The 17,617-nt window shown below is 47.2% G+C and overlaps 1 protein-coding gene across 2 annotated transcripts in view; it reads right to left on the minus strand.

Annotated features, from left to right (window-relative positions):
- CTDP1 (CTD phosphatase subunit 1) overlaps positions 1–17,617 on the minus strand; it is an 80,509-nt gene that overhangs the window by 19,830 nt on the left and 43,062 nt on the right. The window contains exon 12 of one of the 2 annotated variants that reach the window (XM_008064263.2): positions 11,038–11,181. In XM_008064263.2, the coding sequence (XP_008062454.1) occupies positions 11,038–11,181 (144 nt within the window). Of the gene's footprint in view, positions 1–11,037; positions 11,192–17,617 lie in introns of both variants that reach the window. The other variant, XM_021715387.1, reaches the window with a different exon arrangement.

Below are 17,617 nucleotides of genomic sequence, written 5' to 3' on the forward strand. Positions count from 1 at the left end.
CTTAAAGGATTTTGGTTAATCAGGACAATTTAAAAAGATCAACTCAGCCAGGCTCGGTGGCTCAGCCTATAATCCTGTGCCTTGGGAGGCTGAGGTGAGTGGATTGCCTGAGCCTGCGGGTTCGAGACCCGCCTGGGCAACTTGGCGAGACCTCATCTCTACAAAAAAAAAAAAAAAAAATTAGCCTGGCGTGGTAGCATACGCCTGTAATTCCGGCTACTTGGAAGGCTGAGGCAGAAGGATCGCCGGAGCCCAGCAGGTCAAGGCTGCAGTGGCTGGGAGCAGCCAGTGTACTCCAGTCTGGGCGAAAGAGTGAGACTCCAACTCAAAAAAAAAAAAATAAATAAAAATAAAATAAATAAATAAATAAATAAAATTAAAAAATCAACTCACATCTGTGGTTAGAAACCGCAAATCAGATATAGAGGGAAAAAAGCACTGCTGCTCAGTAACAGAAAGTTCCCAGACATCACTTGTGCATGTCTATTGTGTGTATTTTGAATCTAATCTTCAGATTTATAAACCGTACACAGGCATGCACAAAGGCGCTGGCCCTTTGGTTTTCTGGATTCAAATCTGCAATTAATTTCTACACTAATTAGTTTATGGTTACAGCAAGTCTCGGAGAAGGTCTTACATGTTAGTAGGTGCCCAAAACCTACGGGACAGATGTTGAATTCAATAAAATGACAAACTTCACTATAGCATTCACAGCTAGTAGGAGGTACACAGCTGTCTACAGGCGATGTATGTTCAGTTTCCAGCTCTTGCCTGCCTAGTACTCCTTACACACTTTTGGATTCACTGAGAACAGAGAAGCAGATCTGCATGAAACAGTGAGGATGGATGAGCACAGGGGCCCTACTGCAGACAAGCAGGCCCCGTGGCCTGCGCTCTCACTTGGACACAGGCCTGAGTCTCACTGTGGGCACATGCTCTGCACTGCCTTCTTTCCTCCCTTTTCCACAGGGCTGAGGCACCTGCTCTTTCTTCTGTTGCCCAACACGTCCCTCACAGCTGCCATTCACATCAACAGAGGTTAGAGACACAGGTGAATGGGGGCGTGCAGTAAACATCAGTATGTCCTGTTTCATGACTATAACAATAAGGCGCTATTTTCGGCGCTGTTGCACACTGGCTCTTCTTTTGAAACAGCTCTGGGAGGACTGCATCCCACCCAAACCACCACATCCTCACTACTGAGCTGGCTGTGGGTGCTCTGCCTGAGTGAGGACATGTAAGCGGGGTCAGGCGGTAGAGGGTCTGGTGGCTGTCTTGCCAGGCCTCGTGCTGCACAGTCATCGCAAGAGAAAGGCCAAGGAGACACAGTGAGGATGCTGCGCAGCTGTACACAACAAAATAACTCGGCAAGCTTGGCTAGGCAGTAAGGGTGAAGAATGTGCGTGAAGAAACGTTTCAAGCTGACATGAGAGCAAGTGGCTAAAACTTTACAAACACGTACAGCTCATAAAATATACATAAATATACCTAGAGTTACCTAGGACATGATAAGCCTCACAACAGCCCTTGGGTGCCAATCTCGCTCTGTGTAGTCCATGTGCTAGTGAACAGGGCAGTGCCACCTCCCAGTCAAGGGCTGACTGTGCTTCTCTCCAACACCCAAACAAAGCTCCCAGACATGCTGACATTCCCTTTCTACAAGTCTGTGCTGATCCCATCGGAAAGATAGGAAAAGGAGTTGGACACAAGGAATATAAAACAGCTGGCCAACACGTCTGTCTGAAGTCAGTTTATGACTTTCAGCAAATTCTGGACACATCTAGTCATTATTTCTTCAAGTATCTTTCTGTGCCAATCTTTCTCTCCTTTCTTGGCACTCCACCACAACTAAAGATTGCACTCAATGCTATCCAGAGGTCCTGGGGGTTCTGCCTTTTTCCCATTTTCTTGCTGTTCTTCTGGTTAGATCACCTCAAGGACTCCACTTTCCAGTTTGCTGAATCTTTCTTTGGTCACCTCCATTCCACTGAGGCATCTGCCCAGGGAATTTCAGTGACTGGCTACACTGAGTGCATTTTCATGTCTAAAGTTTCCATTTGATTCTTCTCTGTGGCTTCCATCTCTCAGTTGGGAAAATCTGTCTTCTCTTCACCTCAAGACATCATCTCTCAGTAAATCAAGCTCCCTGAAGTTTCTGGCTGATAAACCCATGTCTGGGTGACCTCAGGGTGGCACTGGTTGTCTCTTCCCTAGGAAGTGTGTCACACATCCCTGTCTCTGGCATGCTGGATGGTTCTGGATTGTACTCTGGCCATTCTGAGTCCTGTGCTGCAGGCAGCCCCCGGCACCCTGCCTTCCACAGATGAGGTTCCCAAGGAAGTCTTGAGGCCTTCGTGATGCTGTGCGTCTGCCCCTTGTACCCTCAGGTACACCTCGGTGATGGTACCTACAGGTCAGTCCTCATGGCCTGTTGTATTTCTTTGGTTCTGGCCCTGTCTGTGCTCTCAGGATAAGCCTGGGACTTGTGTTGGCTGCTGCAATGCTTTTGGGGACCCCCATCCCAGGTCTCTCAGTTTGAGTCCATGAGTAGTTTGCAGGGGCAATTCTGTGACAGGGGCCATCAAGGGGGCAGAGGCAAGAGACATAAACAGTGGGTGCCTCCCCTGCACTCTGGGGGCCACAGGTCCCTCTTTGGGCTTCTCTGGCTAGAGAGGTCTTCCTGAGTCTTAGAGGCCTGCCCCACCAGGCAGAGCTCTGCTGTGGCTTCAGGGAAGGGCTGGGAGGAAAGAGAAGCAGCCAATCCCTAATACAAGGTGGGGGCTCTGCACCATGCAGGCCTGTGATAGGGCCTCCTTGGGCCAGCCAGGAGATGCAGGATGAACACAAGAACCTGCCATGGGGTGCTCCAGCCTGGATCCCCAACCCACCTGCCACTGTGGACTTTCCAGATACTAGGCCGATGCCGCCATATTCCACCCGGAGACTGCTGTGCTGGCAGGGGTGGCCGCAGTGGGCTCCCCTCACCCGCAGAGAAGCCGCCCCATGTTGTTTTTCCTCCAAACTGTAATGTTTTCCTTTCACTTCTAAAAATGTGTTTCTCAGGAATATCACTAGTCAGTTCTTTGATTATTTAGGGCTAACACGTAACTTAGCTATCTGGCTTACAGTCAGTTTTGTTTGAATGATATGAAACGTTTAACTTTCAGAACAGACTACTGCGTATTTAACTTCAAGTGTGAAATTCCTTCTATTTTGGAGCCACAACCCACACATCCCACCCAAAACCTTCTCACCCACCTCAAACATGACAAACAGGGGCGGGGCGCAGGAAAGTAAGGAGACAGCAGACACAGCTTCATGTCAGAGACACAAGAGAAGGAAGCAACGAGCAGGGGGAGCGAGGACAGAGAGCTGCCACAATGGACCATGCAGCTCCTGGGGCAGGACCCGTGAATCCATACTCACAGGGCCAAGTCCCCTGCCCAGAACACCACACACAACCCTGCCCACACCATGCCCCTTTCTGCTGCCTTCTCTGCCCCCAACACTCATCATTTCCCAACTGACAGCCACCTGTTCATTACCCCCAGGGCTATCTTCCTCATATTCCCTACTGCAGAATCCACCTCTCCAGGGCAGGGTGGATCCCATCACCCCTTGGACACCTGCTGCCTTGTGTGGGGTGTGAACCTCTGCCTAGGGGCAAAGCTGTTCTGCTTGTGGACCTCGGCATGTGGCTGGGCTCACAGAGAGAACACCTTCCAGTGTGTTTCCCTAACATCACGTGAACACACGCCAATGAATCGTTAGCCAGTGAAAATACAACACCATGATAGGATGTACGGCCCCCAGGAAATGACACACATGGTGGATAACTACGTTAACTCTAAGAAAGATAGCCTGTACAAAGGAGTCATAGATGTACAAGTAACAGTCCTGACCCAAAACACTGCCTGGTCACAATGGAATTCACGTTGCCACCCCGACTGGGTCCCCACAGCTCCTAGAACAGCATGCTCTACCCCAACATTCCAAAGTCAATGGAAACATGTCTGTTCTACCAGAATGCAGTTGTTACGAGTACCTGCCTCCCACCAATGTGCACACATGCAGTGTGGGGACACATTGAGTGTGCACAGCTGTGAACTCAAATGAGAACACGGTGATGGGACAGTGTCACATTGACAGTGTCCCTGGAGTCATGGGTGTCTTGGAGTGAACTTGAGTCTCCAGAGCAGGTGCCAGCGCCCCTGGCTTCGTGGCATCTTCATGACAAAGCAGTTACAATCCTCTAGCATGCAAAAGATGGACCTTTAGCCAGGTAACAAAGCTATGTCTCAGACCTCACTTTCCTCAGTTAAATGTCATTAATTCACACAGATGTTGAAACTAGGCACTGATCTATGAAGCTTCAAGTCCTTACGTATCCTGAGCACATCTGAAAATGCAGTAAGAGTGAAACTATTCTACTCACTGCGGCGGAAGAGCCTGCTATGCTGAAACCAGAGCAGCTGACAGGCTGGACATGGGTGTGACTAGACCCCAGGGCCACTGGGCTTGTACTCCCTACTTTTCCCCCAACACAGGGGAACCCCATCCACCAGCCTCACATGGAAAAAGGTTGCAGGGCTCGGTGGCTCAGCCTGTAATCCTGTGCCTTTGGGAGGCTGAGGTGAGTGGATTGCCTGAGCCCACAGGTTCGAGATCCGCCTGGGCAGCGAGACCTCATCTCTACAATAAATCAAAAAATCAGCTGGGCATGGTAGCGCATGCCTGTAATTCCGGCTACTTGGAAGGCTGAGGTGGAAGGATCGCCAGAGCCCAGCAGGTCGAGGCTGCGGTGGCCGGGAGCGGCCACTGCACTCCAGTCTGGGTGACAAAGTGAGACTCCAACTCAAAAAAAAAAAAAAAAAAAGGAGAAAGCTTGTGTGCTTTTCCAAGACACAAACACAGATGATCAATGCCAGCCCTGCTCATGCTCTTACAATTCTTTGAAGAAAGTCTAGACTGTAATAGACCCTTTATAGGACGTGTCTGGCCCCTGTGCTGCCCAGCTCAAGAACAGATAGACAACTGATAGCCATGGTCCTCCCAGACCCTGTGCCATGTGGAGGATGCACTGCAGAAACATGGGGCATGGTACAACCATGGGCACTGTGGGAGCATAAGGCATTGTCCTGGGAGAAGGGAAAAGCAGGGAAGGCTGGACCATAGCATGTGCTCTCTTAGTCACCTGAAGCAACTAGAACTAGAGATGTGCCTAAACTAATACAGGTGGCAGGTACAAAGCCACAGTGCTTGGAATTGCGCAGTCTATACTTGCAAAACTACAATGGCTCTAATTCCATGATGTTCAGTGAAATGGTTTTGTCTCTGAAAACACCATTTGATGTAGTTCTGCTCTAGGAAGTCACCAGGGATGCTCAATTAGTGACAATGGAATCATTGCTAGTGGGAAAATTATACTCATCCACCAGAATTGGTTTCAGGACCTCTTGGATACCCAAATCCACAGATGCTCAAGTCCCTGATACAAAATGGTAGAGTATTTGCACATAATCTACACACACCCTCTCACGTGCTTTAAAACATCTCAGGATTACTTATATTTAATACAACATAAATGCTATGTAAATAGTTGTCATACTATATTGTTTTATTTATATTTTTTATTGTTATAATCGCCTTGTCTTTTTTTTTTTGAATGGAGGTCTCACTGTCACCTAAGCCGGACTGCAGTAGTGCAATCACGGATCATCATAGCCTCTATATCCTGGACTCAAGTGATCTTCCCACTTTAGCCTGGGACTACAGATGTCAGCCACCGCACCGGACCCTTATATTGTCAACTTTTATTGTTTTTTACCAACCATGCAGGGTCAGGTTCTTGCGAGTCTCTGGTCACCGTTTCATCAGCCTATCAACGTGTAACTTAGTGTTTTCTGTGTTTCTGCCTTGGAGGATGACCTGTCCTCTGTGGCATGTCTGGCTGTGAGGTAAACTACTCCTGGCAACACCAGACCATCTGGTTCATCAGTTACCCACACCATGCTCCTGGCAATGACCCACGTGGGTACCATGCAGAACGCCAGGTTGGAGGCAGTTCTAAAACGGGCTTCTGTTCTTATGGCATTTTATTGGGCCATCACATTTTTTGGCTTCTATGTCTATTAAGTGCAGAATTTAAAAATAGCTAAGATAAACGTGCAGTGTCAATTTTTACAGGCTTTCAGATCTCTTCAACATCTTTTCAGGTAAACGTGTATTGATGTCACATGTGACACTACTGTCCTCTTCCCTATGAGAGTGGCATCACATTCCAAACTCCAGACAAAATCTAGCAGTCACAGGCCAAATGGGGAGATTTTTACTGCAGCAACAATATCAAATGAGGAGCTTCCTAGCTGTGCCTTGGTGGTACTAACCCTAAGAAGGAATCTCAGATACCTGCCTACTGGGTTTCACCCTAGCTGTGCCTCGGTGTTATCAGTCCTAAGAAACAACTCCAGGCACTGCTTACTAGATTTCATGGAACTGGGCACATTTCCCATGGGAACCATGAGCATGCCTCTTCAAGCCCAGTCCTACACAAGGTTCTGGGATGGAAGCACACAACCACATGACCACGGATGCTCCTCGCCTGCAGTGCCATCCCTCTTCTGTCTCTATGGAGAAAGTGCTTCTCAGAGATCCTCCTCTACCCCGGGAGAAGCAGACAGCCTAGGCACTGATACCCTCCTCACCTGCACTCACTGGTTCCACATCCCCTCCAGGCCTTCATCGTCTGTTCCAAAAGAAGCAGCCCCCTTGCATTTGTCCTCGGGATGATGGGCTGGGCCTGCAGGGCAGCAGATGGCTGTCTGGCAGGCCTGTGGGATGTAGGAGCATAGGGCATTGGTAGGGATAGGTGTGAGTATGAAGGCCCAACTGGGCCAGCCACAAGGGGATCTGTGTGTGGGTTCTGAGGCTGCTGCAGAAATCACTTTGTGGCTTCAACAACCAAATTTGTGACCTCATAGTTGTGCAGGTCAGAAGTCCAAAATGAGTTCTACAAGACTAAATCCAGGTATGGGTGGAGCCAGGCTCTTCTGGAGGCTGTAGGGAAAGGTCCCTTCCTCACCTTTGCTAACTTCTAGAGGCCTGGGTCCTCAACTCCTAGCTCATCTGCTCTCTCCAAACAAGGAGGGCCATTGCACCCAGCCTGCTGACAGTGGGAGCCAATCCCTTGAACCTCCATATGCTGTGACCCAGGTGTGCATGACTAGGACCCTTCCCACTGCAGTCACAGTGGCTGCCAACATCTGCATCGAGTCCAAATGGCTCATATGTGACCAAATTGGGCAGTGCCCACAAAAAAGACTTTTAGGACATTTATAGCCAACACAAAAATAATTGCAGACAACCAGGAAACCCATCCTACCTGCTGCAGGGGGAAATCTGCAATCACGGGTGGCAAATATATTCACACACAAAGGAAACTGTTTTGGGGAAACTGGAACAGAGTCACACACATTACACTACTCGGAAACCTCAGATATGCTGACGTCAGAAATACTAACACTTTTAGAACGTGTTTACATTAAAACATAAGTACAAAAAATCACCCATTTCATAGAAAAGAGATTGAAAATTTCTTCTCTAAAGTAGAGCCTTTCTAACTTTTCAAAGATCTCACATGACAAATCTGACACGTGTGTGTGTTTTTCTGGGAAAAGAGAAAGAAAAAGCTCCATGTTCCTGTAAGTCCTGTAGAGTGGGTCGGACGATGTACCCCAGAGATGTTCACATTTCTGAGAGTCTTAGTAGTGGGTCCGATGTTGTCCCCAGAGATGTCCACGTTTCAGTGAGTCCTACAGAGTAGGTTGGATGGTGTCCCCCAGAGATGTCCATGTTTCCGTGAGTCCTGCATAGTGGGTTGGAAGGTGTCCTCAAAATGTCCAAGTTTCTGAGTCCTGTGAAGTGGGATGGATGGTATCCCCCAGAGATGCCCGTGTTTCTGTAAGTCCTTATGGCAGGTCAAATGGCACCCCCCAGAGAAGTCCACATTTATGAGTCCTGCATAGTGGGTCAGACAGCATCCCCCAGAGATGTCTGCATTTCTAAGAGTCCTGTGTAGTGGATCCAACAGTCTCCCTGAGATGTCCACATTTCTGAGTCCTGAGCAGTGAGTTGCATGACACCCCTAAGATGTCTGTTTCTGAGTCCTGCATAGTGGGTCAGGCAGCATCTCCAAGACATCCATGTTTCTGAGATTCCTGTGTAGTGGTTGGATGGCATGCTTGAGAGGTCCGTGTTTCCGAGAGTCCTATGTAGCGAGTTGGACAGTGTCCCCGAGATGTCTGTGTTTCTGTGAGTCCTGCACAGTGGGTTGGTATCTCCCAGAGATGTCCACATTTCTGAGAGTCCTGTGTAGTGGTTGGACGGTGTCCTCGAGATGTCTGCATTTCTGAGAGTCCTACATACCAGGTTGGACAGGATCCCCAAGATATCCATGTTTCTGAGAGTCCTGCATAGTGGGTCAGATGGCATCTCTGAGACGTCCATGTTTCTGAGAGTCCTGCATAGTGGTTGAACAGCATCCTTGAGATGTCTACATTTCTGAGAGTCCTACATAGCAGGTCAGATGGCGCCCCTGAGATGTCCGTGTTTCTGAGAGTCCTCTGTAGTGAGTCAGATGGTATCCCTCAGAGATGTTTGCATTTCTGAGAATCCTGTGCAGACGTTGATGGTTAGAACAAGGTTGCCTGGATGGGCTGGTGTCCTTATGAGAGAAGAGACAAAGACAGACACAGGGGAAACACACATGAAGTGATGGAACAGATGGCAGCTGCATGCACAGCACCAGATGTGGATGAAGACATGATGTACGTGGCTGAGGATTCTGTTTTTGCTGGGTCCTCACTGGTCCAGACCACATGAGATGGCGAGAGGGTGCCATTTGCTTCCCTCCTTCCTGGAGTACTTGATAAGTCAGATGAATCCTCAGGGTTGATTTCCCCTCACCCCCAAACCTCTGTTCCCAGGCTGTGCAGGATGGCAGCACCCAAGGCCCTCCCTTAGGTGTGCTGCACTCAGGTCTGATACATCCTGCTCAGGCTGTTGGGGCCATGAGGGCCAGCACTGTTTTCTCTCATGGGCCCAAGAACTGCTGGGAATCATGCAGACTCTAAATATCCAGACACAAGACCCCCTGGTCCCTCCTATTCAGAGCAGCCCCAAGACACAAGGTCCTCTGGTCCCTTCTGTTCACAGAGCAGCCCCAGGACATGAGGCCCCTGGGTCCATCCTGTTCACACAGTGGTCCCAGTAGCCAGTGGTATCCATTACTAAGCATGTCTCTCCTTCAACACCCTTTGTTCAGCCACATCTAAGGTTTTAAGGTTAGTTTTTATTCCTGAAAGAAAAGATTGAGTCTTGGAGTGACTAAAGTTGCTATGTGCATTTAAGACTTCCGTTTCACATTCAGATTTCAAACCCTTTTGATATGAATAAAAACCAAGGTAGTCACCACAGCCTGACAAAACAGGACTGCATGTCTGCCAGGGCAGGGGGGACAGCAGCAGCCACAAAGCCTCCACAGCCCAACTAGGAAATCCAGCAGGAAACCACGATGGGGGGGTGGGGGGAGAAGGACAGTGGGGGTTTACAGGATGACACCAGAAGAGGCATTGCTCTCTCCTCCTGCCCCAAATTGTAGTAGGTGCTGTTGCTCACGTGGAATTTTTTCTCACCTCAGATAAGGTAGCCTTGGCTTAGCAAAAAAGAAGTTGTGGTTCAGAAAAATGTTAAGAGGTTTTCATGAGGCAAAAAACAGTTAATGTTCAAAAAGACATAAAAATGGCAAATAGAGAAATTCAGCAAACCTGATAAGGGGCTAACCTTCATGAGATCAGCTACCACCTAAAGAGGATAGGTCATCTGAACTTTGAGTAAGGTCCATCCTGAACATAAGCATCTGTGTGTTTCTGCCACTGTAGAAAATAAATGAAAACTAAACTGTTTTCCTCCTGACACGCTCCACTGTACTCTTGATAAAACAGGGCCATGTATGAGAAGCTGTGGGCAGCGTCTCATGGAAAGAAGCAAATTGAGTTTCTGCAGGACAGCTCATCCTGGTCGTGGCTGCACAGGACCCTCATGAAGCATGTTCACTGCAGAACACGCGACAACCTCCATGGTAAGCTCTTGCAGAGAACAGCTCCTCACCGTGGGGACCACCCACCACACACTCAATGGCGTGGAGGCCTGTCTAGGGAGTCTTGGGATGAGGTGTGCTGGCTGGGGGCCAGCAAGTGGGAGCTAGGCAGGCCAGGCTGGGGCTGCCATGATCATCTGGTCACCTGTGGGTTTTGTTGTTTATAGGATGACACCAGGAGACAGGCAGCTACACTGACCAAAAATTACTTTTATCTTGGTTTAGGACATAAGGAAGAGTCCCACAACATGGGTCCCCAACTCATTGTGGATGTGGAGCCCTAGCATTGTGACTCCCCCAGGTGAGGATGTGCTAACACATAGGCTACACCCATGCCTACCTACTTCAGTGTTGTATTAAGAAGACGCTGCAGGAACTGCCCACCACGATCCCTGCACAGCTGCCGACAGCAACCCAGATTCCCTCCAAGAAAGCGGCGCCAGTGTGCTAGGTTTGCTGGGGTGAGCGCTGTGCACAAAGGGACTAGCCAGCACCCAGATCTGCCTACCAGGAGCTGGGAGCAACCTGTCATGATCATCAACTATCCCTGACACTGCCCTGTGTCCAGACGGGCCAGGGGAGCAGGAGGATGGGCAGTGTCAGCCTTGGTGGAGAAAAGCTGTCCTCCAATCTGACTGTCAATATGTTCTACGGCCACACGCAGCTGATGCACCACTCAATGCTGTCCCAAATCTCCCTCAATAGAAAAATGCAAGTGCTGGCCTCAGACCAAACACACAACTACATGTGGGCAGGGCTCCAGCTACCTTTCACGTGCAATGCACATTCCAGAAATCTGCCCTCACCCAGCCCTGCGGCTGAGTACAGACACCGCGCTAGTCCCTGGGGCGCCACCCGCAGTCGGGCGCATGGGTGCTCACCTCTTTGTCCATACTCTCTAAATCCTCCTTACACAGAGTGTACAGCGGCATTGTCTCTGACATGCTGGGCTGTCGCTTCCTTCTAGAAGGGCCAGGCTGCTCTCCATCCTGGGCCTCGGGTTCTTCACCAAACATCTGCTGTGGCTGCACAACTCTGCAAGGAATTTTACAGGTCCCACATGAGGAGATCAGTTGGAATGGCACTGTCAGCACTGAGTCAGATTCCTGATGCCTGGACTAGGTCAACACACACACCAGCAGGGCTACTTCAGCCATGACGTTACATTCAGTGATGGTCTGTCAACAGTACCTACTTGCTGTGCTTTATCAGTGTTCACTTAACACATCAGACTTTGCTAGTTGAGCCAGGCTGAGTAATGAAACACACTTATTGATGTTTACTCCTGCTGAAGATTACACCTACCTTCTTTGATCAACAAACTCCCACTGTGCAGGGCATCAGCTAGGCTCTACACATTTTAGAACAAAGGGTACAATGTGAAGGGAGATGAAAAATTTCCTGGAAACCACCAGGAAGTCATATTTACCTTCAAAATAAGGTAATAAGATAAACCAGGCTGGGCGCAGTAGTTCACCTGACCTCAGGAGTTTGAGACCAGCCTGGGCAACATAGTGAGACCTCATCTCTAGCAAAAAAAAAAAAAATTTAGCTGGGTATGGTGGTGTACCTGTAGTCACAGTTACTCAGGTGGCTAAGCTGGAAGGATTGCCTGAGCCCAAGAAGTCGAGGCTGCAGTAAGCTGCAACTGTGCCACTGCACTCCAGCCTTAGTAACAGTGAGTTACTAAGTTTTTGAGTCGAGGTCTCCACTCAAAAAAATAAACACAAAAACAAAAAAAGTCATATGTATACCCTATCTAGACTACAAAAACAGACCTAAAGAATGTAATGGTAAATTGCTGAACTTCAATGGCGTTGAAATTAAAATCATTTACTCGCAAAGAACAGGAAAAGATAATTTAGGATTGTTTATTATATAGTTTTATTAACCTATCAAAGTTAAAGCAATAAATCAACTAGCAAAGATCAGTCTTCCATTTCAAGGATGCTTACGTTACACTGATTTTCCTAGAAAGTTAAAAATCGCAGTTGCACCTGGAGCTGCACATCTATCTACATATAACCTGGATGTGCCAAATCTTAAGGAATATATTCTGATGTGTGCTTATGACTCAGAACTGAAGGTAAATCTCTGTGAAAACTGGAGGGTGAGGGTATGTCCTCCACCAAGAGGCAGCTTCTACAGTGGTGGGTTCTTCTCAGGGGAAGCAGCACAGGATGAAGAACCATCAAGCACCATGCTCCATCCCAGAACATAGTTCACTTAAGACAGACACAGGCACAAGGGTAAAACCTCATCATTGTGAAGGAAAATGGGGGCATTAAGTCAAAAAAAGCAGCCATATTAGGCTAACCAAATATTCTCTAATGGAGGTTAGATTTCTACAGAGAAATCTAAAAAATGCTGATCTCAGCTATCTGGAAGTCAAGTCTCCAAGCTCCTGTCTTAGTCAGAGATTGACTCATCATGAAGCCTTAACATGTCCTGGATACAAAAGGTCAGTCCTCTGTGTGTGGGACTCTGTAATCTTCAAATGCTGTATTTTCCATCTGGGTTTGGTTGAAAAAATACACATACAAGTGGATCCATGGAGTTTAAATGCATGCTGTCCAAGCGTAAGCTGCATTATTTTAAAATTAATGAATATTTAAAAAACCTCTGAGATAGTAACTGTTTCCCCCCAGCCAAAAAGCAGCAAAGGTTCCAACACCCTCTGCTGTGCAGTCTCAGAGAAAGCCAAGGGGAGCATGTGGTAAGCCTGATGTCCAATCCCTCCCACTCTGAGCTGGAAGAGGCAAGACTTTCACCACGACCTGTGGAGCTGTGGACACCTCTATGGTGTCAGCAGTGATCACGTGGAGAGCCAGGACCCCCTCAGATGTCCAGCAGTAACAGTGACACCCCCCCCACCTCAGGTATCAGTAGAGGCCATGTGAGAGCTGAACATCTACCATCGCCTGGTAGGAACAAGGGGGTCTCCACTCCTGCTGCTATCCAAAAAAATCAGTCACAACAGAGGTTTAAATAATACCCACAGTCTCATAACATGATATGAAAGTGTCCAGGTTTCCATGTAACGTCAATTCTCATACCAAGAACCCAAGTTGAATGAAAAAAGGACAATGGACAGAAGCCACCTGAGAGGGCAGCGATGTTAATGTCACCTGACGACTTTAAAGCATCTGTGATAAAAATGCTTCAACAAGCAAAGACAAACATACCTGAAACAAGTGAAGGAGTGGAAAGTCTCAGCAAAGAAATAGAAGATATGATGAAGAAGCAAATGGAAATTATAATCGAAACATAAAAACAAAAAAATGCAGGGAAGGGGCTCAATAGCAGGTGTAGGGGCAGAAGAAAAGCCAGTGAAACTTGAAGAACTAACAGAAATCACCCTAACTGAACAACAGAGAGAAAATGGGCAGAAGAGGAAGAACGAGGACAGTTTTAGGAACATGAGCACGATACAAGATTTGACACCTGTTCCTGGAGTCTCATGAGGCACTGAGATGAACTGAAGATTAATAGCTGAACATGACCCAATTTGGTAAAAGACATAAAACCTTCCAATTCATAAAGCCGAGTGAAATCCAAACAAGACAACCCCCCAAAAATCTCACCAAGATACATCATCAAACTGCTGACTAAAGATGAAGAAATGATCTTACAAGCAGTGAGAGAGAGAAGACACACCTTACCTACAGAAAAAAAACTCATCGGAGTCATGGACCCCAGGAGGAAGCAGGACATTTTTCAGAACCTGAAAAAAAGGAGCTATCAACCTAAAATATTCTTTCTAGCAAAATATCCCAAGAATGATAGAGAACTGAGGAGAGACTCTCTGGTCATGGGTCTGCTCCAGAGGAAGGCAAGAGATGGTTACTAAAACAGAAAAGGGCAAAGGACAACCCTGGAAGGAGCCCTTCTACTAGGAACGAAGCAAGAACACAGGTACTGTATCTGACTTACCTCCTCCTCTTGAGTTTTCCAAATTTTGTTTGATTATTGAAACAAAAAATTTTAAGAAATAAATACAAAGCAAACAGAAGGCAGATAAAGATAAGAATAAATCAATGAAACTGGAAACAAAACACAATTGAGAAAAAAATAAATGAAACAGATAACTTTCAAAAGATCAATAAAATCAACAAATTAAAATCAATAAAACCATGTCTATCTAGCAAGACTGACAAAGAGAAAACAGGAGGAACGAGTGACCAACAGCAGGAATGGAAGTAGGGGGCTCTCACCCAGACCCTGAGGGTGAAGAAGGACAAGGGAGTAGGATGAACAACTCTACCAAATGACTCTGACAGCTTAGGATCAGAGGCAATGCCTTCAAAAACACAAACACCACAGCTCACTCAATATGAAACAGATAACTTGATAATAGTCCTGTAACTATTAAGAAAAACAAACACACAATTTTAAATCTTGCAAAAACAAAATCTCCAGGACCAGATGGCTTCACTGGAGCATTCTAGCAAACGTTTAGAATATCTACAATTCTTCAGAGTCTCAGTCAGGGAATACTGGAGGAGGGACACCATCCAACGCAGTGTTGGAAGTTGGTCATCCCTGGTACCAAAACTGGATGAAGACAACAAAATATGAAAAGTGCAGACCCACAGGCCCCATCAGAATAAACACACAAAAAAACTTAAAAATATATAAAGAGTAATACACGCCACAAACGAGTGGGTTTTACTTCAAGGTTGCAAAGTTGTTTCAGTGTTCAAAAATCAATCAATGTAATCCACTATGTACGGACAGGCTAATGGAGGAAAGTCACAGAATCACATCAATCAACACACACAAAGCATTAAAAATTTCATTACCCACTAGTTATAAAAACTCACAGAAAACAGGAAATTCCTCAACTTCATAAAGAGCATCCCCCCCAAAACTGCAGCTTACCTCATCCTTAAATGATGAAAGTTAACACTTTCTCCCGAAGATGAAGAAAAAGGCAAAAATGTTCACAGATCAATGCATCAGAGAACCAGAAATGGTTCCACAAAACAAGCCTACCTGCCCTCCTGATGGTGCAGAACCAGTCAGGGAATAGATGGACCCTCAGCAAACAGGGCTGCTGAAGGCACACTTTGACCCCAATGTCATGTCTGTACTTCAACATCATACCTGCACCTCAATGTCACACTTGGACCTCAACGTCACACCTCAATATCAACCTCATATGTTGACATCAGTGTCACATCTTTGCATAATGAACTGAAAATGAACCCTGAGCTGAAGCATTACATGTAACACATGATTCTGACAGAACTTTCAGAATCAAACATAAGGGAAAATCTTTGGGATCCAGGGCTAGGCTACCAGTTCACAGACATGGCACCAAAAGCTTAACTCCTAAAAAGAAAAACTGATATAACTTTTGCTCTGTCAAAGACCCTCTTAGGAGAATGAAAAGACAAGCTACAGACTGGGAGAAAACATTTGAAAGCCACATATCCAACCAAGGACTAGTATCTACAATTATATAAAAAACTCGCATAATCAACAATCCAACTTGTAAAAAAAGAAAAACAAACAAGCAAGCAATCCAATTAGAAAATAGGCAAAAGACACAGCCACTTCACCGAACAGAATATGCATGTGGAAAATAAACACATGATAAGATGTTCAGCGTCATTATTCACTAAGGAAATGTGAATTTGTCACACTGCAATCACGACATCTATCAGAATGGCTTCAATAAACAGCAAGGAAACGCAGTGGATCACACACTGCTGGTGAGAATGTGCGATAACATAGGGATTCTAGAAAACAGCTTGGCAGTTTCTGAAAAAAGCTCGACAAACACTCCCCACAAGGCTCAGCAGGTATACCCTGGGCACTTATCTTACATAGGTTGGGTGTTCCTTATTCAATGCACTAGGGACCAGAAGTGTTTCGATTTTGTCTTTTTTCAGGTTTTGGAATATCTGTGGTATACTTACCAGTCAAGGGTCCCTAATCTGAACATCCAAAACCCCAAGTGCACCAATGAACATATCCTTTGAGCATCATGTTGATGAACAAGAAGTTTCTAATTTTGGAGCATTTTGGATTTTGGATTTTCAGATGAGATGCTCTACCTGTACAAATGTTTACAGCAAAAGCTGGAAAGCACCTGAATGTTCTTCAAAGGATGAATGATTACCTGTGGCTCGTCCACATACCACAAAATATTCAGCAGAACAAAGAAAGGAACCACTGACCCAGCACCAACCTGGATCAATCTCTTGGAAGCTGTGAACAGTGGAAGGGCCTGCTCCAGTGGGTCACACCCATGTTCCACTTACGGTGCATTCTTGGGATGACACAGGTGCAGAGATGGGGGACAGATGGGTGGCTGCTGGGGACTGGGAAGTGGCTGAGGACCCTAATGTGATGAGCATTTTGTGTCTGAATGTGTCTGTGTCCATCCTGGTGGTGAGACTGGTCTACTGCTGGGAGAACTGGGTAGAGGGTACAAAGAGCCTCTTTGTATTATTTTGTCAACTGCCTGTAAATCTACAAAAATCTCAATTAAGTTAAGAAAAAAAGCCTAACATTCATCATTAACTGCTCAAAGTAATATGGTATGCAGATGTTCAGATGCTGCTTTGCAGGGAATGCACGCTTGAGCAGCAGTGCCTGTGAGCAGAGCCCCCTTGGGTACAGTGAGGCCTGTCAGGACCCTCACAGCCCCGAGAAGGGTGTGTGACCCCTGTGCTTGGCTGCTGGGTCGCACCTCCCAGGGTACATGGGCAGCTTCCACTGTCTCCACAGAGGGAGCTCTGCAGCAGAGCTGCCAGAACGCCACCCTCTCACACCGTCTCCTCTCTGAGTTTCGACGCAGTCTCAGAGAGATGAGGACCACCACTCCCACCACACATGGACAAGGCCCAGAAACTCTACTACACATGTGCCCCCTGAGCTCCAGGAACCAGTGCCCCAGGCAGAACCACAAACTAGCACAAACGTACAGTTTCCAGAGCCTTCAAGGATGAGCATGAGATGGAGGGCCAACTGTCGCTTGCCACCACTCGCCTGTCACAATGGGGCATAGGATTCCGTACAGAATGGGGTGTGTCACCTCTCTCAGGGACAGAAGGAGAGCTGGGGCCACTTCCCAGCATCATAACCTAAACATATAACCCTGCGACAGATGTGGGGTGGGCTATCCAGGCACAGGACCCACTACCACGTGGGAGTCATGTAGAGTGCCCATTGAGAGGTGGGGTGGTTGCTGGAGGCCCCTTTGGACCCTGCACCTGCAGCATCCAGCCACAGTGGAAGACAGTACAGACACAGGTCTGTCAGGACAGGATGCCAGGCAGGCAGTGCACGAAATTAGGGAGTGGGTAGGCTCCAGGCTTCAATCAGGAGCCACGTCGCACCACGTCTCACCCACAGAGAGAGGTCATGTCTCTCATAACTAGCTGAAGGAGTGTGGCCAGACCACAGGCTCATCTTCACCGCAGCACAGCAAGCCCAGGAGAACCTTCCTCA

The sequence above is a fragment of the Carlito syrichta genome, unplaced genomic scaffold (genome assembly GCF_000164805.1).
Source record: "Carlito syrichta isolate Samal-C Ts95f unplaced genomic scaffold, Tarsius_syrichta-2.0.1 Scaffold100632, whole genome shotgun sequence".
In the NCBI taxonomy this organism is placed as follows: domain Eukaryota; kingdom Metazoa; phylum Chordata; class Mammalia; order Primates; family Tarsiidae; genus Carlito; species Carlito syrichta.